At 38.6% G+C, this 25,318-nt stretch overlaps 1 protein-coding gene across 2 annotated transcripts in view; it reads right to left on the reverse strand.

Moving 5' to 3' along the window:
* Positions 1-25,318, reverse strand: part of CORIN (corin, serine peptidase) — a 1,415,152-nt gene that overhangs the window by 593,075 nt on the left and 796,759 nt on the right. For both annotated transcript variants that reach the window (XM_044061411.1, XM_044061410.1), the window contains exon 7: positions 11,696-11,803. In XM_044061411.1, the coding sequence (XP_043917346.1) occupies positions 11,696-11,803 (108 nt within the window). The remainder of the gene's footprint in view (positions 1-11,695; positions 11,804-25,318) is intronic.

Below are 25,318 nucleotides of genomic sequence, written 5' to 3' on the forward strand. Positions count from 1 at the left end.
ATACAAAACAGTTTCCCAACATCAGGAGAGTTAACTTTCATAAAATTGGATTCCTGTTCAGAGATGAGTCAGAGATAACTCCTTTTGTAAGAAGATCATACAGGGTTCTGTTGAATTTAACAACTACTTCTGGTTTGGAAATAGTGCAGAAGCAGTCGTTATTGGCCAGTACCGCTTGCATTTTCTTAACGTAGGTACTGTGGTCCATAATAACGATCCCTCCCCTTTTGTGCACTTTCATGACTCTAAGGTTAGGGGAATGGGTCATTTGGTGGAGGGCTGTTTGTTCTTTCTGGGTCAAGTTGTACCATTTAGAGTGGGTTTTACCTTTGATTGTCTTATTCCTCACACACCTTTGAAAAAATGTTTAAAGTGTTGTGGAGGAAGGGATTTTTCCTTGTTAGGATGTGGGGATCCAGAGAGTCAATGTCACTATCTAAACTACTGCTGCAGGCCCTGCTCAGTGTGAGAGACCATCCCTGACTGTCTAGTATTGGGTGGGCTGTCCTATCTATTTCCTAGGTAGGTATGGTCCCTGGTGGTGGTGGGTATATCCGCATGGTCATTCGCCATCAAGTGACCCTTACTAGCATTGATCATTGGATCAGGTGAGATATCTTTACGTATTATTATAGTCTGTGTGTGTGTGTATGTATATAAATATATATATATATACATATATATTCTATCTATATATATATATATATATATATATATATATATATATATATATATATATATATATATATATATATATATATATATATATAAATATATATATATATATATATATATATATAAATATATATATATATATATATATATAGGGTCTATACTATAGTATCAAAGTTTTTAAACTTCGAATGCTATAATATCGATCCATTTTTATCAAAAACTGAAAATAGAAAAGCCATGGAACTTCCAAATCTTACCTAGGTTAAAAATAGGGTTGTCTGTTGCATAGCTTCACTATTTACTCTACTGTGGTGGGAAGGTTATGGACTGGGGTAAGGTAAGTATGCAAACAGAGGTTACGGACCGGGTTAAGGTAAGTGTGGGAACGGATCGGGTAAGGTGAGTGTCCGATAGTTAAGGACATTAGGGTTAGGGAGCGGGTAAGGTGAGTGTGCGATAGTTAGGGACTTTAGGGTTAGGGAGCGGGTAAGGTGAGTGTGCGATAGTTAGGGACTTTAGGGTTAGGGAGCGGGTAAGGTGAGTGTGCGGTAGTTAGGGGCTTCAGGGTTAGATTTAGGTTAAGGTGAGTGGATAGGCAGGAGTGTAGGGTTAGAATTATGGTTTTGTTAAGTGTATGTGTGTGGTTTATTTATTTTGGTGTGCTTGTGTTGTATGTTTGTGTTTTGGAATAGCAAATTCTTTCCCTGGGAAAAAAATTGCTGTTCTGAATGTTCAATATTTTGTGGTTTAGATATTTTAGGTACGATGAAATAGCATTCATTATTAAAATCGTACAATAGGGTAATATAAATGATATATATATGTGTGTGTGTGTGTGTGTATTATATATATATATATATATATATATATATATATATATATATATATATATATATATATATTAGAGAGAGAGATGCAGCTATATTTCTCTATCTCTTTGTCTATATATATATATATATATATATATATATATATATATATATATATATATATATATTTATTTATTTATGTGTGTGGTGTGTGTGTCTCTCTCTCTATAACTCCAGAAAAATAGTGCATGGGACTCCTGAGTCTTCACCGTGTGTGTGTATAAATATCAAGACAACACAAAATGTAACAGCACCAATGAGAACATGAAAATACTTTGCAGAATAACATTTATTAGCTCAGTTTCCTTGCTAATCACATTCAACTGCATTTTGAATAAACACTATAGACTTCATTTAGTACATATTCTTTTGAACTGTCTAGCATGGGAGGTAATTGAGTTAAACTTCTAGCAGAGGATTTGTGGCAGAAGTTTATAAAAAAAACTCTTATGCAACTGATGCTATTTTTGGAATACATGGAAGGCAAGAATCTTCTGCATTTATGTTACATATAGAAAGGGCAGTTTAACTGGATGCAAGTTTGTGTTAACTGGAATGAATTGAAATGACTTGTCAGTCAAGGTTATCATATGACATTATACTATTATATAACTGACAAGTTGCAATGAGTTATTTCTGATGAAAACATGGTTAGCAGTTATCTAATTTAGCAGTGGTCTAATTAATTTTATTCTCCAGAGTATTTTGATGTTCTCACTGGGGCTGTTGCATTTTGGTGTTGACTATATATCTATCTACACACACACACACATATATATATATATATATATATATATATATAGAGAGAGAGAGAGAGAGAGAGAGAGGGCATGCCTATGTGTGTGGGTATATGCTGATTTATCAAAATGCAAAAGTCAGCATTTTGAAAATCAACATACTGAAAAAAAAAATCACAAAAAAAAAAAAAAAAAGGATTACAAAAGGAAACATACATTTTTGTTTTGTAATCTGATCACCAAAACTCTACCACTGTTTCAGTCTCATCCCAGACAAACATTGACAGTAGCCATGCAAGTTAAGAAGAAGTATTACAAATACAAACAAAATGTTATGTGATGATAGCAATGAATTAAAACAGTAATAAAAACGTACACAATATAAGGGACCAATAGGAAGGGGTGGTTCGAGTAAGTAGGGAGGAAGAAGAAGATGGAGAAGAAGATAGTCAAACAGCGAAGGAATAGAACACAAAGTGTAAAATTATTTAACTCTATACAACATATACAATGTGGAAGTGATGTCACACATTAGTGTAGGGAAATAATATGAGGAGGACAAAGTGCCTGACTGGTGGGGGACAGAGCGGAGTATTAGGTGGTGTGTCCAGAGGGAAAGCATTTGCAAATTGATTCAGACTTGAGATAATCTTCAAGATGAGCATGGAATGAGGGGTACAAAGTGAGGTCTTTAAGATTAGTAGGGACGTATTCATAGAGTTTGGGGTCTAGGATAGAGAAGGCATAGTTAATGCAAGGAAGCCAGGTTCTGGGACATTGAAGAATAAATAATATACCTACTTAGGCTGGAATTAAAGTTTCAACACCAAGAGTCTGAAGTACTCTTTGATCTTTTCCTGAAATAAACATGCAATGAATTTCTCTTCTAGAGTAGGGTATCTTGTTCCATGTTCCAGAGGTTATTTCTGAGTACACAGTTTCATAATGGCAGTAGTGAGACTGGAACTATTTTTGTCAGGTATGGATAGCTGTCCAGACTGAAGAATCTGTACTGTTCATAGGTAAATATTAGGCTAAGGACCACCATGGCCTTTGTAAGCCTAGCTGTGCAACCCAATCCAACTGTGTCCACACGTAACATGGGCATCTCCTTAGAGGGTATGTTAGTTAGGAGGTTGCTAAAGCTTTAGGGAAAGTATCTTAGTTAGGGAATATTTACTGTTGACTTCTGTCTGTCAGAGACATGGGGACCAGATGAGGTTGGAGGGTGAATATTCAAATTCCCATCCAATAGTCAAGGTTTCATTTGAAAAGGGTTTAGGGATGAACTCTGCTTCACATGAATGGACAGCTTATTCCGGAGTATAGAGATCCTTTGAGACACATATCTGTCTCACCAGCATGTTCTATTTATGTTGCAAGCAACGTTCATATTCTTGGATCCATTGTTTCTGGTGCTATTCATTTTGTAAATGTTCAAAAAGTCAGTCAGGGCTGTATCAGCAGATGCTTAATCACCTCTCAGTAACCTGCAGGAGACTAAGTATACAGATAGGGCTTTAAGGAGATCTGTACAGGACAATGTGTTTATACCCTGGATTCTCTTGGTGAGGAATCTCTGTGGGCATTCCAACTGTTGTATATGCCTGTTCTGGTACATGCTGAAGGGGCCTTTGCACACAATGATGGCTCTGATAAGTGTCAAGAAAAGTGGTACAAAAACTTCCTTGGACCTGGATGCCGCACCCTTATTTATAATTTGGGTGACATATAAATATTTTCTTACTACCCTGGCTATGTGTTGGTCAAAGGTTGGATTACTGTCTACAAATATTCCCAGATCCCTAACTTCTGGATCAACTCTTTGTCGTGGCTCATTGATGGAGTAATTAACCTGAGTGGACTTTCTCCCAAATGGCACTATAATGCACTTTTTAGCATTGAGTCTTAATTCTTGGCTTTAGCACCAGTCATTTGTCTATGACAGACACTCTTGCAAGACATTAGTGTCATGGGGGGAATCTATGATAGCTCCCAATTTGCAGTTTCTGCAAACTTGGTGATCCAGAGGCTCTTGACATTAGCCTTGACCTCGGAGAAGTAGATTCTAAGCAGGAGTGGGTCCAGCACTGAGCCCTGAGGTAATCTGCTGGTGACTGGTCGCTTGGTGGAGGTGTTCTCCCCCATCCTGACTTCTTGGGTGCTACCTCTGAACCTGTTGGCAATCCAGTGAGTTATGTAGGGATTTATGCCTAGTTCAGTAATACCATAGTACGGTATTATACTGAATTCCTTAGCTAGGTCTAGGTAGGTTGTATCCACTGTTTTTCCCCTCATCCATTGCCTTGGTGATCCTCTCATAAGAAGTCTACCAGGTTAAGTAGGCATGACCTTCCTTTGACAAAATCAAACTAGGATGTGTCCAGTGTGTATAGGTTGCCAATGTCTTTGCTGTACAATTCAGTGCTGGATACTAAGGGGCATTTATCAAGGTGGCAAAGAATGTGCTGCACTCTTCTGAGGTTTTGTATTTTATATATATATATATATATAGATATATATATATATATATATATATATATATATATATATATATATGTTTAAATATATGATTTTATATATATATATATATATATATATATATATATATATATATATATATATATATATATATATATATATGTATATATATATATATATATATATATATATATATATATATATATATATCTATATATATATATATATATATATATATATATATATATATATATATATATATATATATATATATATACATATATAAAATTGTTTATATTTAAATATATAAATATATATATGTTTATATTTAAATATATATATATATATATATATATATATATATATATATATATATATATATATATATTTATTTATATAAAACATGGGGCCTGATATGTGGCACTTGAAATATCTTGTGATACAGGTTTAGGACAAAGTTTTCTAATGAGATATGAAACCATGAGCATAGAAATTATGTTTTCTAGTCAAATACTAAAAGATATTTCATTTAATCACAACAACAGACTTCTGTGTTTTTGATGTATCCATTTATTTTCTCTTTTTTTTTGGCCCAGCACCCCTTTTGATCAATAACTCCCCCTCTCTATTTCCACCCCCTCACTCTCTCTCTCTCTCACCTCCTCTCACACTCTGTCTCACCTATTATATCTCTCTCTTTGTCTCTCTCCCTTGTCTTCCTGGCATGCTCAGTTGGCCCATTTTCCCCTCTAGGTTGAGGGCACTGGCTTCTACCTTTTGGTCTTCTCTCATCCCTAGAAGTAAAGATCAAGCTGCTAGGAGTACTATATTATTTTGAAGGAGACAATGATGTTTTTCTAGGATTAATGTCTTATTAAAGTATGCAAACACCTATGCATGTCAGGCTGGATAATACTGAGAATATGAGTGGACCAAGTAGGTGTTGTGCCCAAGGCCCAAAAAGTGGCCATAGCTGTTGGGCTGTCACCCACATGCTATCTTTGCAGGAGAGGGAGAAACTATCATATTGTTGTATCAACTGAATCAAAGGAGGAATCTGAGTGCTTAAAATGTAAATTCAGAGAAATGTGTAACCCCCAGACAAATGTTACAATGGAAAGGTACTTATTTTATAGAAGGGATCAAAAGCTTGGTGAAACTTTTGCAGGATATATAACTGATTTGAGAAACAAGGCTAAAACATGCCGATTTGGTGATTTAAAGGATGAGTTCATAAAAGACAGACGTGTGTGCTATTAAAGATGATGCAGTGAGAAAGACTTTGTTTTGTGACAGTGATTTAACTTTGAATAAGGACATTGAGATTTGTCAGATATATGAGCTTACAGAAAGGCACACAAATATGGTTACAAATTAGAGATGTATGCTTCCAGTAAATTCTAGAGCTCATGATGATAGTATGCAGCACATAGTTAAAAGAAACAGACCCAAGCACATGGCAGCAACTGTAGCCCCTGCAGCACCCACTGGTAAACCCCAGAGTTTTCTAGAAAATTACAGAGATCGCAGAGTCTAAGTGAAGCATAAGAGTGAGTTGGCAAACTGAAAGCATGGATGCCCAACCTAGTTTATTTGCCAATTGTGGTAACTGTGGTGTAAATCATGAGTCTAAAAGGGAAAAATCTTTAGCTTTTGGTAAGCAATGCTACAAATGCAATAAGTGGAACCATTTCAAAAGGTTTTGTAAATCAAAAGGCAGACATTCTTTTATTAAAGGGGGAACTTTTCAAGAAACAAGTTGATCAATTGGAAAGCTGTGACCCTACATCACATACTTTTTATGCCAATGATGTATCAGTGCTTCATGAAACAGTTAATGCAGTAGATTTATGGGCAAAGAATGAAGTATTTTGTACTGTTCGGATAAATTTGAAACCCATGGAACTCAAAGCTGACACAGGATACAAGTGCAATATTATGTCAGCAGAAATATTTGCTAGAGTGTGTAATGGTGAATGGCTTGATTTGGCAATGTGTTTGAAGCTTGTTGCTTATGGTGGTGAAGAAATTCAGACTGAAGGTTCAGTAATGCTTTCATGTTACTCTGCTGGGAGAAGTCATGACTTGTTATTTCATGTGTTCAAGAGGCATGTCCAATCATTATTAGGGTTCAGAGACAGTTTGAAAGTGGGACTGCTTTCTTTTAATAAGGAAGTCCATCAGCTTAACTTAAAAGACCACTACTCTAATTTCATCCAACATATTTTTTCTACCTAGGCTGATTTTTTTGAAGACAAACTAGGCAAGCTTCCAGTTGTGTACTCCATGAAGTTAGATCCAGATGTCAGTCCAGTTATCAGGGCAGCCCAAAAGGTTCCAGTAGCTATGCAGAACAGATTCAAAGCCGAGTTATAAAAAATGGTGCGACAAGGTGTGACTTATCCAGTAGATGAACCAACCAAATGGGTATCTTCCACAGTGGTAGCTCATAAGAAAAGCTCAGATGACAGAGATCAGAATATGTATTGATCCATGAGATTTGAACAAAGCACTAAAAAGACCTCATCATCCAATGCACACAGTCGAAGAAGTTGCAGCTCTGATACCAAATGCCACTGTTTTTTTCTGTCTTAGATGCAAAGAGTTCATTTTGGCAAATTCAGCTTGACAAGAAATCCTCATTGCTAACTACATTCAGTACTCAGTTTGTAAGGTACAGATTTTTGAAAATGCCATTTGATATAAATTCTGCAAGTGAAGTCTTTCAATGTGCAATGGAGCAATTTTTTTTCTGGGTATCCTTGTGCTATTATAGTAGACCACATACTAGTAGGAGGTAGTGATGAATCTGAGCATGACAGAAACCTTAGAAAAGTTCTGAAAAGAGCATGTCAAGTGAATCTTAATATCTCAATACACAGAAATGCAAATTTTGGCTACAAGAGGTTACTTATTTTGTTCCTTTATTTACTAGTTCAGGCTACGAACAGACCCTTCTAAGCAAACAGCTATTCTCAAGATGCCAGCTGCAGACAATGTTCAAGCCCTGAAAAGGTTTCTTGGCATGGTTAACTATCTAGGCAAGTTCATTCTAGACTTGAGCCAACTGTCAGCACCACTTACAGAGCTGACACATAAAGATGTATCCTGGTCTTGGATAGAACAGCACCAAAGAGCATTTGATGTCCTGAAACTGAGAATTGCTAGTCCACCAACTCTCAGATATTATGCTGTTCACATACCAGTTACTTTTTCATGTGATGCTTCGAAATTTAGTCTTGGTGCAGTCATTCTACAAGAGGATAAACCCGTTGCCTATTCATGGAGAACTCTTACCCAAACTGAAATGCAGTATGCTCAGATTGAGAAAGACCTTTTGGTAATTGTGCTTGCATGTTCAAAGTTCCATGATTATGTTTATGGTAGACCTATCCAGATCGAAACAGACAACCAACCCCTAGTCACAATTTTGAGAAAGCCTATGCATCCAGCCCCTGTCAGATTGCAATGTATGATACTGAGATTGAAAAAGTATAATTTCACTCTTATCTACAAGAAAGGCAAACTTCTTTATCTTGCTGATACATTATCCAGATCAGCCGGAAACACCACTGAGCAGCATGAGAATGAGAACTTAGATTTTGAAGTCATAGAAGTGAGATTTTTTTCTTCCACATGTCTTGATGAGTTGAGAGATCACACAGCCACAGATCCAGTTTTACAGTGGCTCAACCACTTTATCAATCAAGGATGGCTGTCAAAGCAATCTAGTTTACCTCAAGAAGTCTAACCTTATTTTCCATACAGACATGAGATTTTTTCTGATGATGGTATCATTATGAAAGGTCCAAAAGTAATTGTTCCAAAGTCCTTGCAACAAGACTACATTGCCATCTTGTATTGTGGCCACCCAGGAACAGGCTCAACCAAAAAAAGGGTAAGAGGACTAGTATTTTGGCCTTCTATGTCACAAGACATTGAGAGAGTACTTTTATCTTGTTCTGTGTGTAATATTACAAAGCATATCAACAGAAGAAACCACTTCATGTAAACCAGATTCCTGAACTACCATGGTTGACAGTAGCTACTGACATTTTTGAATGGAATGGTCAACATTATTTGGTGTTAGTAGATTTTTATTCTAATTGATTCGAGAGTGACCTACTTCCTAACCTAGCATCCAATACTGTCATTACTAAGATGAAGGGTCATTTTGCAGTCCACCAATGGCATGAAGTTTACAAGCCAACAGTTCAAACGGTTTGCCGAAGACTGGGACTCTCCAGAGTATTTGCAGTCAAATGGCTTGGCAGAACTTCCAGTTCAAAGTGCAAAACAGTTATTAGAGAAATTAAAACAAGACAATAGCGATGTTTTCCTGAATCTCTTGAATCTCAGAAATATTCCTCGTGATAGACATCTTGGTTCACCTGCCCAGAGGCTTCTGCCGAGACAAACCAGAACCACATTATAATCAGTAGTCAAATGTTGGTTCCATGTGTCAAGAACAACAGGTCAGTGAAAACCAGTCTGTTGAAGAAATGATTAACCCAGAAGTCCTACTATGATAAAACCAGCTAAACACTCAATCCATTACGAGAAGAAGAAGTGGTAAGGATGCAAACGTTCAAAAGTTATGATTGGATTGAAGTCGTGAAAAATATTTGCTCAGAGCTGAGATCGTATATTGTGGAATCAAAAGGAATAGAGTTTAGGCAGAATCGAAAACATTTGATGCTAGTGTCCGAGCCTATACCACAGCATATAGCCTGTGAGAAAGACTCTTCATCTCAGAGTGAATTGTCCAGTGTTCCAGTTCCAGAGGAAGTTCCAGAGAATATTCCCATTTCTGTGATGAATCCAGAAGTTTCTGATATGAGTTGTTCACCAAAGACTGTCCCTGTTGCTAAACCCAGTCCAGATTGTTATGTTACGAGATCTGGTCTCATCTCCAGACCATGTTATTACATGGCAACCTGGACATGAACATTTGTTTGTTTCTAATGTTTACAGCAATGCATATCTAACTCCAATGTTGTTTTCTACTTAGTTCAATCTTTTTAAGATGGAGAATGTAGATCAATGTGTGTGTATGTACCTTTAAGAAGCTATCTAAGGGTTACACAAATGTATAAGTACTGAGAACGTGTGAGCCTGACTGCCATTTTGTAGTAAGCTACTGAGATGTAAGCATGTACGTAAGGTCTGTTTGTTAATCAGTTTATATTTTATGATGCTGCTATCAATCCTGATGTGTTTCTATGTAATAAAGCATCTAAACGATCTACCCCGCCTGCTTGTCATCTATATTAGAGAGAGGCAAGTGACATATTGCATAGCTAATTTAGTTGTTTTAATCATATTTCATTTAGATATCTAGAATTAGACCCATATTATTGAAAATGACATTTTCTAATTGTCGGGTGGAAGTTAAGATTCTTTTTTTATTTTGTGTCACCATTTTTCATTCTTATTCTGTTAAATTTAATTTCTAATGATTTGATTTTTTGGGAATTTTTGGGGAGTCTGAGTGTGTAGTTTTTCAGTGGGGAACAGTTTATATGTAATTTCTTCCCTTAAGCTTGAAGGGGCTGAGCTGCTATGATTACAGTGCTTTACTGGTTGATGACATGCACAGGGTGACACAAATGTTTGATTATTTGCAAAGTATGGGAATAAATTAATTTATATCTGGTTTACATATTTATCACACCTTGTTTTCACTGTATGCTGCTAACAAGGGTGTAGCCAGGCATACTCTTTGTACTCTATTGAGTACATTGTTTTCTGACCATCACATCAGTATGACTTAAGCTGCAGTGGTGCAGCAGAAGCATTGTTACCTCACAGCACGAGGTTCTCCTGTTTGATTCTCGGCTGGAGCACCTTCTGTGTGGAGTCTGCATGTCCTCCCCGTGGTCGCGTGGCATTTGAAAGACATGCATAGAATGGGCGTGCTCTCGTTGAAGGCTGGGAGTCGAGCTGGCACCTCGGCATCATAAAAATCTACTGCCAATCATTAGCAGACCAGAGTTCCACTGTGGTGACCTCTAACCGGGCAAAGCCAAAAGAAGAACATCAGTATGACCTATTTTCCAGTCATATTATGTCTACAACAGTCCAAATGAATACTTCCAAAACAGGTGCAATATTGCTACTCTAAAAGCAATATCTTCAATACTTTTAGTTGAAACAGTTATTTGCATTTATTAAATGCTTGGGGGGTGCATTTTGAGAGATGTGTCCATTTTTAAGTGATAGTTGTCTAAGGGGGTAGTGCTAAGACCTTGTGAGTGCAAAATGGAATTTGCTTGCTACACCCTTAGCTATTAATATACATTTAGATATACACCCAACAAAGTGAAAGGACTGGTATATATAAGCATTAAGTTAGCAACTGATCTAAAACGCCTCTTCAAACCTCTATGCAAAATAATGACCTTTGACTGAACTGTCCTTACAATTTTCTACAAAACAGGCCCCATGTTTTCACATAAATTGATCATGAGAAATGCACAACAGGCAATTGCTAAGAATGCTGTATCGTGACAACTGCTCACTTTGAAAACAGTATATGTGTATATATTAGACATTTCTGCATACATGCAGACTGTATTTTCAGTAATACCATTTTAAGAGGGGATGTTATTCCCTTAATACTCTGTTCTTAATGGGTGGTTAAATGGAGCATCCCTTTACAAAACTGAACTTATCTCATTCCAAGAGCTTTAATGACTGAACTCAGATAAAGGTGTAAAATATCGAGCTAAAAAGTAACGAATATGACATTCTCTCACCCAATCCTATGTATTTAATTTACATAATAATAATAATGCTAATAATCCATACGAATCAGCTAGCAACAACGTATTAAAACAATGGCAGTTTATCATTCATTGTGTATTCATTTTAAAACCGCAAACAATATGTCATGTTTATCCAGGAGCACTTTTTAGTTCACAGAAGACTTACTACAGTTCCTCTCATCACTCAGGTCTCCGCAGTCGTCATACCCATCACATACAAAACTGAAATTGAGGCATTTTCCAGTGTTACAGCGAAACTGATCTTCAGTACAAGCTACAGAAAAAAAGAAATACTCGTGTAAACATCATGTAATCAAAATGATTCAATAATATTAGTAAATGAACCGGCTTTCTATAAAGTAGCACACAAATAATTTGCAGAAAAGGAATTTTACCAGCTACGAATATTTGTTAAGCTTATTCATTTCCTACAACTGACATGCAGTGAGGTGATACAATTATTTCTTTTCCTAACAAAATAAATGCATATAAATGTGTACATATGTCCAATATTTTGTTACAGATTTGTAAGTGGGGAGGAAGGAATCCATTGACCCACTGAAGATGAAGTCACAGAACAAATGCACCAGAGTAAGGAAAGGTCCTGTGAACCAACAAATGTTTTTCCTAGGCTAGCAGGATAAAGATCTTTCTTCTTAAATATTTTCAACAGCTAAACAAAGTTCAGCATAATACAGTAGCCACCTTACTACTTCCCAAGAACAATATTAAAACCTTTGTTGATATCCTCTAAGAAAATATAATAAAGAAAATGTAATATGATAGAGTAAACTATAGATTAAAACTATATCCCACATGTAATGTTTTTTTTTCATGTACAATGTTAATACAAGACTGCAGACATCAGGATTGCATCCAATGGCTGTTGGTAACAAATTTGCTGAAATTTGGAACAGAGACTACATAAATCACAAAGCAGTTGACTAAAACTGATATTCAACAGGCATCACACATGCTCTCAAATGCCCATTGTGATGATAATAGTAAATGGTACCAGTAACTGTAAGATTTATTCTGATACAAGGCAAATAATTGTTAAACTGATAATGAGCAGACATGATATGGAAGATATGGAAACAATTATTAAAATGTACCCATGGCTATGATGTATGACTGCTGTTGGTCATGAAGAAAAGAAATAAAAGAAAAATATACCAGAGAAAACAATTACAATGAGACATCAGCAACCGACTTGCCAAACACAAACTCACCCGTCTGGAAGGAACAAAAATAAGAGCGCTAAAAACACAGATGGAAAATCAAATGACATGTTCTCACCCTTTGTTGGAGGCTTCACTCCTTACACTACTTTAAATGGCCGTAGAACCACAAACAGAAGGGAAACTCTTTATAAAGAAACGAATGCCAGCTGCTCAAACTGACACCTCACTATAAAGTGAAGTAATAGAAAACATGGTCCAGGATTGGTATCTTTTGGGAAATGGCGCTGCAGGATTATGGTCAGCCAGTTAGTTGTTGACCATATGAGACTCGTCATCGTGTCGTCGTGTCTTTCGGCTTTTCCCGGTTAGGGGTCGCCACAGTGGAACTCCGGTCCGCTAATGATTGGCAGTTGATTTTTACGTGCCGAGTTGCCAGCCCTGACGCAGAACCTTCAATGAAGGTACGCCCATTCACGCATGTCTCCACGCAGAAGACTCTCTAGCTGAGAATCGAACCGGACAGCATTTTACTGTGAGGCGACAACGCTACCGCAGCACCACCACTGCGGGTTGACCATATGAGACTAATATCATGAATTATAAATGAATACAGACAGGCACAATTACAAGGTGAAATCATTTAAACTAAATACTGACAGCAGGTTGAAGGAATACAATAAACATTTTCTCTTCAAGATACCAAGAAAACTACAATTTTATAATTAGATCCTGCCATATTGATAACCATTATTCCTATATTGTGTTGGCTGACATAGTTTTTAATTACTTTAAATTACATAATGATTTTTATATTGTGAAGGTTCAATACCTTGATCTAAGGATAATCATATTATAGGCATAATTTGTAGTTTTTAGATATTTAAACTATGCTTTGAAATTCTGAGCAGACATCTATAGCTGATAAAATATGGGGGAGATTGGATTGTAGAGACAGGAAATAAATATAAGCATCATCTGTGATGGCCATACACATAATTATAAGTATATGCAAACTGACAGATTTAAGAGATGTTACTTGGAGAAGGAGGGCACAATGTGTAAGCTGAATAAATACAGGGACAGTAGGTGGTCCTGATAGCCTTATTTTTTCACTACTGAATAGGTATCAATGACAAACAGTTTAATAGTCAAATTAAAATATAATAAATGGATCTGTATGAGAAGTGCATCAGAAAGTGTAACTTTCTTCAGAAAAGAAAAGAGACACTCAAAAGTAACCGTCTCAAAAGCCTTTGCAGTATAAATGGCCAAAACTAATAGTGCGCTCGAAAGGGATGCTGTAAGATGAATATTGATGGAAAGATGAAAGACAGTGCCTGAAGTTATTGTCTAGGTCATACGTCTGCCTAGAATTAAGAAATCTTGATTGGAAAGTTAAGCAAGGGTGAAACTGTCTTAATCCTATTTGCTGAAGTCCAGACAAAGATCTTCAAGGAAATAAAAACTAATTGAAACTGAATGGCAATTATTAGTATCTAATGCATGAATAATTAGTATGCATAAATAATAATAATAATAATAATATTATTAATGCATACTTAGTATGAAGTTTGGGGAGACAATCATGTCTTGATTGATTAAGATATAAATTAATTATGCTATCAATTTGCATAAATGAAAAAAAAACAAGGAACCAGAATTTTAAGAATCTGGCACTGCACTTGTAAAAATTTGCATCAAAACCATTTGAAACAGGTATTCCACACAACCTTTTAACTTCTCCAGAACTTCCTTTTCACTCATTGGGGCAGTAAGATTAAGATGATATTCTGTAGGCAACAGAGGAATATTTAAGTAATCTAAGAATGTTTATATTCAGAAGTATGTGCTTCATATTGTTAACATGAATCTCATTAAGAGGAAAGTTCCTCTTTTGAGTCTCAAAAACTCCATGATCCATGTTGTTCCACAATGACAAGATGAGTCACATATTCATTATTAAAATGTTTAGCAAATATCCTTGGCAAATATTATTATATCACATCACAAAATCAAAATAAGTTTTGGGGGCATAAAGTGGCATGTTCTGTCCATGTTGTGAACTTCCTAATTGAGATTGTTACTAAATGATTCATGTTTTGCCCATGTATGATGTGTCCAGTTGTAGGAATATTATACAACATCAAAAATAGAAGCAAAAATGTTGAAATCATGGTTATCTACCTTAAAATAGAGAGAATATGGTTTATAATTTCTGAACTTAGATTATACAAGTTAGATATTAACAGAGTATGTGTGCTCTTATCAGAAACTGTTACATTCAGGTTGATTTCTAACCCAGAGAGAAGAGTGTTCAACATACTGTTTTTCCCGACGTTCCAAGGGTCATAAAACATAACAAGATCTACTTCCAAAGCTCGTATTTAGTCAAAAATGTATTTTTTCTATTGCTTTAGTTGCATAAATAAGAAGTTTTGTAAGGAAGGCAACCTTGAAGTTCAAATTTTAAGGAAGCCCAGATAATATCACTATGCATTTATGATGAAGGTATTACATACAGGATTTTATTCAGCCTTTGATGAATAAAACTTAGGACCTCAGGGCTCTCAAAAACATGTAGGTCAAGGATCCATTTGCAGTCTTTCTGATGTGCATTGTCTTGTACTGTTAAATCCACATGGAGTTTCACTTGTGAGCGCTCTAAAAACAGTCTGGGAGAATAAAACCAAGTACCAAAGCTGAAGAATGAGAACTGAAAATCTATACGTGACCAGAATTTCTGTAATGGGAAATAAAACAAGTGAGAGTAATCAGGGTGGAGACAGTGAAAGTGACACCCACACCGTTTAACTAGAGGTTAACAAAAGTGTGAATGGTTGCCTGCTCAGTCTCTCAGACATGTCTAAGTGAGTTTTGATGTGTTAGGCATTGATAATATGAACAAGTACCACCATGGTGTTAAAGGACATATGTAAGTCTACTTGCACCATTGCACATTGCATCAGTTAATATCCATTGCAGTTTCCTGCTAAATCTTGAATCTGTTTGCTCAAGTGTATTAAAATTAAGTTTTTTTTTTTTTAAAGTAAGCATATATTATTTGAAGCATTTGATATGTAGTGTCAGTTTGGCTACATTGTAGAGGCATAAGTCAAGGAATTCATTTCTTATGATTCTGAAATGCTCCTTTTGTATAGTGTCTAGTATTCTACCACTCTGGATCTGCATAAGATAATCAACTGACACAGAATTTGTCTTTCTCAGTACAGACAGGGTTGTTGTTGTCTTTTGGCTTTTCCCAGTTAGGGGTCGCCACAGCGGAACTCCGGTCTGCTAATGATTGGCAGAAGATTTTGATGAATGCCAAGGTGCCAGCTCGACGTTCAACCTTCAAAGAAGGCATGCCCATTTATGCATGTCTTTCGAACGCCAACCCAACCGCGGAGAGGACATGCAGACTCCACACAGAAGGCACTCCCCGCACTCCAGCCGAGAATCGAACTGGAGAACCTCTTGCTGTGAGGCAACAACGCTACCGCTGCACCACCGCGTACGTACAGTGAGTAATATTCTTTAAGCCATCCTTTCACAACAGCATCCTACACACTTATTAGCGCTAAAACATTTATATTTTTCTCCATATAAGGGTATTTCTCAATGGTAATTGTCCAACTCCTGTAGTGTAAAGCATCCAAGGGGTAAGTGGTGCTTTGCTCTTCTGTTTCCTTCTATGGTAAATCTGGCAGTCCATTAGTATTTGTAGAGTACTTGCGTTTATATCATGTTATTGAAAGATGAAAATAGCGAACGCTATTTCATCGAACCTAAAATATCTAAACCACATAATATCGAACATTCAGAACACCGAATTTTTTCCTTGGGAAAAAATTTGCTATTCCGAAACACATACACACAACACAAGCACACCAAAAAAGCATCAATACACACCCATACACTTATAATCCTACAGCTAACCCTACACTAAACTATACATACACTACTATCTATCCACTTACCTTAACCCAAACCCTAACCCTAAGGTTCGTCACTATACCACACTTACCTAACCCGCACCCTAACCCTAACTCACTTAACCTGCCCCTAAACCTAATTCACCTAACACGCGCCCTAACCCTAACTCACCTAACCCACGCTCTAACCCTAACTCACCTAACCTGCTCCCTAATCCTAACAACCACACAATCGCACATTTATCTGAACCCGACCCGTAAATCTGCACCACAGTGCTGAAAATAGCGAAGCCACAGAACCGGCCAACCAAATTATTTCCCTAGAAAAGAATTTGGTGTTCTGCAGCTTCTCTATTTTTAGCATTCGATTAAAACGGGTCGATATTAGAACATTTGAAGTTTTAAAACGTTGATGTTCTGATATAGACCTGAGTACTTTGTCCCCTTTAAATTAATGGCACAAGAATATGGTTTCTGAACAGTACTAAGCACCGCATGCATGTTGGTGCAATGGATGAAGCACTATTCTTGTCTTACAAATGGATAACCAATGTATATATCTTCTCAGGCATATACTGATGAAATTTCTCTCCCCAGACTAGGCTAAGGGCTTCCCTGTCTGAATGAGTATAATTCTATTTAGCTTTTGTCATTGATCTTGAAGTGAATGTAATGGGTTAGTCTGTATATTTTGTGACATTTTGTGGCAGATTAATCCCAGTTCCATAAAGCAAAGCACTATGTGCCATTCTGACAGGCAGTGAAAGATGTAAGAGGGTAAAGCACTTTCACTAACACTTACCTTCTTGGATGCCCTGACAGCTGTCCTTCCATTTTCTTAAGGATCTCTTTTGCAGCACTGCATTCAGTGGATGAGGAACTATCAAGAGTGTAGTTTATAACTGATCGATAAACCCTCAGCTATGACTCAAAAGGAATGAAGGTAAAGGGGTAAGGAGGCATAAAGGACACTTCATTAACAGATGGGTAAAAGATACTATAGTAACAGAAGGATTAAGAGTCACATAGGATATGGATGCAAAAGACAGAAATATTAGGGAATAATAGAAGGCTGACAGAGTGTAGACAGAGATAGGTGTAAGGTGAGGAAAAGATAAGCAAGGAATTACAGAAGTACAGGTCATGAAGCTTACACAAAGAAATGGGATTATACAGCATGCAAAATTCCCAGTCAGGATTAATTCAATTGGCATGTTTATGTTAAGCCATAAATACAGGACCGAAAGGACTGCTGTCATCTCCCTCACATTGATATGTTTTTTCTGGAGGGTAGGGTGCCAGTTCTCCTGCACCTTGCGACCCTTTGTGGTAGCCCCCCAGCCCATAACCAATGCGTCTGTATGCTTGCATTGAGCTGGTGTCGGGAGGTGGAGAGGAAGGCCTGGGTTCATTTGAACTTGTTGTATCCACCACCTTAGTGGAGAGGAAGGCCTGGGTTCATTTGAACTTGTTGTATCCACCACCTTAATTCTGCTTTGAGGCAGGGAAAGAATGGGATATGAAATTCTAGATGATGGCTGTGTTGGGACCAAACATTCTTCAAATACCACTGCAGTTTTCTCATATGCATCCTGGCTAAAGGCAGCATAGGAATGGTGGCTGCCATAAGGCCCAAGACCTGGAGGAATTGTCTTGCTGATAGTTGTTGTACCTGGATAGGGTCTTGGAAGTGGGCAGTAAGGGAGAGAACTTTGTCCTGAGAGTGGAATGCCTGCATTAGATCTGTTCTGATCCTGCATCCCAGAAAGAATTTGTCCTGCTGTTGGGTTAGGGATGACTTGTGGAAGTTGAGGGTGAACCCCAATCCTTGTAGCAGGGACATGGTGAATGGCAGATGTTGTTTTAGGGTGTCCTCTTTTTCTGCAAGAATGAGGATGTCATCTAGTTAGGGGTAAATTTGAGCTCCTTTGGTTCTGCAATAGGCTATTGCTGGGGCCAGGCATTTTGTGAATACCCTGGATGCAGTAGATAAACCAAAGGGCAAGGCTGTAAATTGAACGTGAGAACAGGGCCCAGTAAAATGTAGATACTTTCTCTGAGAAGGTTTTATGAAGATGTGGAGATAGGCCTCCTTGAGATCTAGCATGGCCATGAATGGCTGGGCTGACAATAGTGGAAGAAGAGTCTGGAGGGATAACATTCTGAAAGATGGAACTCTTAGGAAGAGATTTAGAAAGGACAGATCCAGAATAGGCCTCCAAGGGCTGTACTTTTTTGGTACTAGAAATAACCTTGAGTAAAAATATTTTCCTTCTTGTCCTGGAGGGACTGGTTCTATAGTTCCATGGTTCAGAAGATCCTGAAAGATCTGGGGAATAAGGTGCAGTTGATTCTTGGGTGGGAATAGAATGCCCCTTGCAGGGGGTCTTTCTTTCCAGTTGAGGAAATATCCCTCTTCCACTATTGCCAGGACCTAGCAATCTGTGGTGATAGGTCTCCAGAAAGGTAGGCAGTGGGAGAGGTGGGCTGACAGGGGGAAGTGGGCAAGGCAGTCACATGTTGCTCGAGCCATTTCTGTCATGAAAGGGCTGTCTTATGGTAGGTGAGAGGAAGCTGGAATGGAAGTGGCCTGTCTCCTGGCTCCTTTCCTATGTCTGGAAGAGGAAGGAGTAGCAGAGGAGGGGGGTCCTCCTGACAAAGGTAGTCTTGGCTGGGTAATTCCTGTAGTATTTAGGAATGAGGGACACCAGAAGGTGTTTTATATCTTGAAGCTCCTTGCTTTTCTTCTGAAGGTTTTTAAAGAGTTCTGCAGACTGTTTCTCAAACAGGAGGTTGTGATCAAGAGGGGCATCAAGAATTTTGGGCTTGAAGTCCTCCGGCAGGAGTTGAAGGTGAAGCCAAGAATATCTGCGTAGCACTGATGAGGAAGCAGCAGAACTTGCAGAGGCCTCTGCTGCATCATAACTGCATCTAATTGAATGTCTGGCCACTTGGGAAGCCAGGGACAGTTTTGATGCTACCTCTGTCTTGTTAGGGAAGTCAGGCAAGGAGGACAGGAGAGTAAAGGCTTGACATACTAAGTCCAGGGCATATTTTAACATATGAGTTTGGCAGTTGATAGCTCTGAAGGCTAGGGTGGATGAGGTATAAACCTCCTTGCCTATCCTGTCCATATTCTTACTGCCCTTGTCAGCAGGTAAAAGGGACGAGGAGGGTATTAATCTTGACTGCTTGTCAGGGGATACAGCTATCACTGCTCGGTCTTCCAAGAGGGTTTCACCAGGAATTTCTGTTCATCAGGCACCTTGTAGAAATGGTCAGGTCTCTTAGGGGCAGGTGGCTATGAATCAGGATATTTTGATGCTTAAGAAAATGCATCAAGATAAGCGGGTATAACTGGTGGGATGGCAGATAGAGAGGGAGATTCTAGTTGTAGCAATTCAAAATATCTCTTTTGAGTTTTCGTCATTTGGGAAGTATCACATTTGAAATATTCTTTAATTTTGGTGATGGTCTCCCCAAAAGTAATGTTCTCTGGAGGACAGCTCCCTTCTATGGATTCCTCATCAGGGGAATAGTATTCCAGTGGAGAGGCAATCTGTGATGAGTAAGTGATTGACTCATCGGATGATGAGTAAACCTCCTCCTCTTCTTCTTCTTCTTCTTCTCTTACATGAGAAGTGGGAAGAAGGGTTGAAGTAGCTGAGGCAGGCTTAGGGCTGAGAACAGGGATGGTGGGAGGTGAAGAGACCGAGGGCCTTAGGGCCATGAAGGCCTGCAACAATGATTGAGTGAAGGATTGCCAGTCAGTTAATCCCTTGGCAGAGGGAGATAGATTCTTGCTTTTCTGTTTCCTTTTCAAAGGGATAGTCCTGGGAGAAAGCCTAGTTTCAGGGGCCTTTGTTGGGGATGGGGCTTCATTTTCTGGTATCCTAGTTGGGCGTCCAGCGAGGCCTGGTTCCTCCTCAACATCAGTGGAAACTGATGTCTGAGCTACCTCCATGGATGTGCTGGCCGTTACTTCTGACGCAGCTTCCTCAAGGGGAGTCAATGAAGTTGATGGCTGTAATGGACGGCCCTCAACTCCTAAACTGGAAGCTGGCGGGGCATCTGATGGCAGAGGGGCAGTAGTAGTAGGCCGTGACAACTTGGCCTATTTGCATGGAGGGTCCACCTGAGTGGCCGACTCTGGATCCATCCTGAGTGCTAATTTCTTAAGCCTCTGGTGTTCTAAGTAAAGATTGAGGGCAGTCAGATGGTTTCTAAGTATCTTTGGGATGAATGACTGACAAATTGGACAAGAGGTATGGTCGTGTTCCCAGCCTAGGCAAAAAACACAACAGTCGTGTAAGTCTTTATTTGGAATATGATGCCTGCGTCGGAATTTACCCTTCTTAGCGGACATCACCTAAAAGGGGGGACAGCAAACTAAGCTCAAGCAATAGCAAAAAATGAAATTCCCAACGGGGTACTTAGCTTTAGATGTCTTGATAGTAGAGGAGCGATGTGATTGATCTGATGTTTGACTACAGCTGAAAAGTTCTGAGGTCTGTGCGTGCAGACATCACATTTAAGGTCCCTGGTTTATGGCCCTGCATGTGACGTCCCACACAACTACAGCAAGCAAGCTTAAGCTTTTATATAGGAGCTGACATTCAGGTCGCCTGAGGCAGAGAATCCCACACTAAGAGTAATGCAACATGGGAATAGAAAGACATCACTGCCTTATACTGAATAATAGCAGTTAGAGACACTACTGCCCCTGTATTAAGTTCCTCTGTTAAGTTCATTCTAAACTCCGCTGTGGTAACCAATATGATTTTACAATAATTTTTATTCCTACTGTACAGCCTGAAATCTGCATCTTAAGATCAATATTGTTGTCTGTAGATACCGTCTTCCGTATCACAGTTACTTATCATCTATTATTCTGTACCTTTTCATTTATTGATTCCAGTTTTATATCACTCCTCTCTGTACATACACAGTCAGTGTAGCTTTTGTGTTACATTTTCTGTGTTTTCTTGATTTAAATCAAAACCCTTGAGCATTACATGATGCTTCACCACAATGGAAAATATTTGTTTGTTGAAGTGCTCAACACGTACTTTAATAAATGTACATTCACTTATATCTTGTTGCATTATGATTTTTTATGCTTCATACTAATAAAACTGAAGTGTTGTTGACTCTGAATAACTGATAATAATGCTTAAGTTCAGAGGTAGTTATTAGGTCCACTGAGGAGCCTACTCATATCCCATTTACCTCTAAGCACTCTCTGGTTGAATGACTTCCTTATGGTCACACAGCAGACAAATGAGGTTTGAAGGAATCAAAACATAACACAGGAAGTACAGCTCACAGCCTTAGCCCCCTGCACCAACTGCCAGCCACAAACATTGCAGTTCATTGGCATCGCTTGAAGCTGTTCATATTCCATCTATCCATGCTTGCAAGTTGTATCTGACTGCTATAGACACTCTGTGAACAGCCATTACCGTCCACAGAATTTACTAGGCAAGTAGGGTGCACTTTCAATTATTAAATTCTTCTCTGTTAACCTTTTCCTGAGCATTCCACAGTACATCCCATATACAAATTTATCTTGTAATGGCTCAAACAATCCAACTATAAGCTTATTATGTTTTGTTGGTCTGCTCAGTTCAACCATATGCTGAGACATAACTACAGTCATTCAGCTATAACTTTGGGCCTTGGACTCAAATGTTGTTGCAATGTTTCTGCAATTACTTTTTTTTGGTGCAGGCTCATTCAAAGTAAATAAGCTGAGACGTTATTGTAATTTTAAATGCAATTTTCAATGCATTTTATTTCACAGTATACTTGCTCAGATTAAGATGACCTACCTACACTGGTACCCTCAAAAACATAAACAATGACACACATACTCAGTAATACTTCTATAACATTGCGTTTACACTCATTGCTACAGTTTAATATAGAAAAGTCACTTTGGATTAGCGTAAGAAATAATTCTGTATAAAATATTGTTTTGTATAGCCAGTAAACAGCTTTGTGTTATGAGAAAGGTCACCTGCATGGCTGTATGTAAATCTTTATGCATAAGTCAATTCAATATACAATAAGGAAATGGTATTTTCTTATAGAAAGTTTGCATTGCACTACTTTGGAAAAATAATTATTGCATGGATCACACAACAAAGCTCATCTATGTATAAATTTTCAATTGAAGCACTTTGCCTCAAAAATATATAGGTTCATAGGTTCATAGGTGTGTACTAGGCTAATGGCCCTGGAGCCTTTACAAACCTAGCTCATAGGATTACCCTGACATCGTGCCACCCGACCTTAGTTCCCAGTGCCTCTGTCGAGTAGAGCCACTGGACTGATCCCCGGGGTGAATTTTCTATTTCCCTTCCACACATCAAGGTTTCTCTTGAAGAGGGCCAGTCAGGTGCTCTGTTTGACATGTATGTGAAGTCTATTCCATAGCAAGGGCAGTCTCTGGGTTATGAACCTGTCCCTCCAGCATGTTCTGTTGATTGTGGTAATGAGGTTGAGGTCACTGGAGCATGTAGTGTGGAGGGATTGGGATTTCTTTAAATGTAGCATTTCTAACAGAGCTGGATCAGACATGGCTTTGTATGTCAAGCAGAGATCACTTCTAAGTAGGCGATATGAGGCAGAGAATAGTTGGGAGTTTTTTGAGTCTGTCTATATTGGACAAGTGTTTAAGGCCTAGGACCTTCTTTCTTGAGGTACTTTTGCGGCCTCTTCAGTTGTTGCAAGTGTTTAGTGAGATACATGCCAAATAGGGCATTGTACTTGATGATTGGCCTAATGAGGGAAGACTAGATAGAGACAATGACTTCTTTCTTCCTGGATGAAAACCCTTAGTAATGAGATGTGCCACATAGAAGGACTTTCTGACCACAATGGCAATGTGGTGGTCAAAAGAGAGGCTGCTATCAACCTGTGTTCCCAGATCTCTTATAACACCTTCTGTGTTTAGTGGACTACCATCGATGTGGTAATTCATGGGAACCGGGTTTTTCCCAAAGGGGATGACAACACATTTTGTGGCATTGAGCTTAAGGCCATGGTTCTGACACCAGTCGTTGGTCTCAGTGAGGTCTTTCTGTAGGATGTCAACATCACTTGGGGAGTTAATAATAACTCACAACTTACAACTGTCTGCAGACTTTGTCAGCCAGAGACCCTTTGTGTTGGCCTGGACGTCAGAGAAGTAGATACCAAACAGGAGAGGACCCAGGACTCATGACTGGTCAGCAGTCTGACTTGGAGACTACTACTTTCACACTGTGAGTTCTATCTGTCAGCCAGTTTGTAACCCACCTAGTGATATAGGGGTTGATGCCTAGCTTAGTGAGTTTTTCTGTTTCCTGAATGGGGAATGGTATCAAACACCTTGGGCAGATCAAGGCAGGCTGTATGAACTACCTTGCCTTCTTCCACAGCTCTGGTGACTGACCCAAAGAAGTTGACCAAGTTGAGCAGGCATGATCTACCCTTCACAAAACCAAACTGTGTGGGATCCAGAGTTTGGAGATTCCCTATATCCTTGTTTATTATGTCCATGATGATGTGTTCCATAGCTTTGCATATCAGACTCATCAGGCTAATGGGGTGATAGCTCCCAGGGTCTGTAGTCGCTCCTTCTTTGTGTAGAGGGATGATTGTAGCAGTGCACCATTCGGTAGGGACAAAGCCTGAGGTGAGGCTGTGATTGAACAGGGCACACAGGTGATGTGCCAGTTCACTCTGTAGTTCATGTAGAACACAGCCAGGGATATTGTCAGGTCGCATGGAACCTGTATTCTTGGCCTTGGACAGTGCTGTTTTAACCTGTGCAGCAGTAATACTGGGTGCCTGGCAATCTACTGGTATTGTGATTGGTCCTTGAGGGGGTAAAGTTGGCACTGAATCTGTCAGCCAGTATATTGACCATATCTGTTGGCTCAGCATAGGAGGTACCATTGTGCAGTAGCTCAGAGCAAATCTGGGTATGGCCATGGAGATTCTTTACATAACTATAGAAGGCCTTGTGGTTGCCTTTACTATCTGCTGCAATTCTGTTTTCATAGCTAGCTTTAGAGGATTTGATGAGGGATCTCACCTTTTTGTTGAGGCTGATAAGGGAGTTTTTCAAGTCCTGGGACATCACCTTATTCCAAATCAGTTTCCTCCTTCTGTTGTAGAGTTTGTTTATGGCAGGGGACCACCAAATTGGCTTCCTTTTTTTTGGAGGAGAGCGTCTTGGTTTTATTGGGTATGGCGAGAGCCATGCATTTATGTACGTGTTTGTACAGTGCACTGGGGTATGATTCGGCGGTCATGCAACTATTCTCCATTTGCATAGGTGCCATGAAGTTAGCCACCTCTGTTTTTAGGAGCCCAAAGATAGCTTTGGAGTAGTTTTTCATGGTGGTTACCTTTGTGGGGGTGGGGGATGGGTGGGAGGGATGTGGATTTACAGAGTGATTAGTTTGTGGTCAGATCTAACCAGGGAGGAGTTAACTATTGGTATAGAGCAACGGTTGCCCATGTTAGCAATGACCAGGTACATTTACATAACAACATCAATGTAACTCATTTTGCAATATAAGTATAGATTAATCAATTTTTGTTACACAGAAGTATTTTGTTTCATATCCCTTGTTTTTCATTCAAGCAGTAATTATGTAAAACCCTTTTATTTTCAGGATA

This window comes from Protopterus annectens, chromosome 2.part0 (genome assembly GCF_019279795.1).
Source record: "Protopterus annectens isolate FY-2018-M chromosome 2.part0, PAN1.0, whole genome shotgun sequence".
NCBI classification, from domain to species: Eukaryota; Metazoa; Chordata; order Ceratodontiformes; family Protopteridae; genus Protopterus; species Protopterus annectens.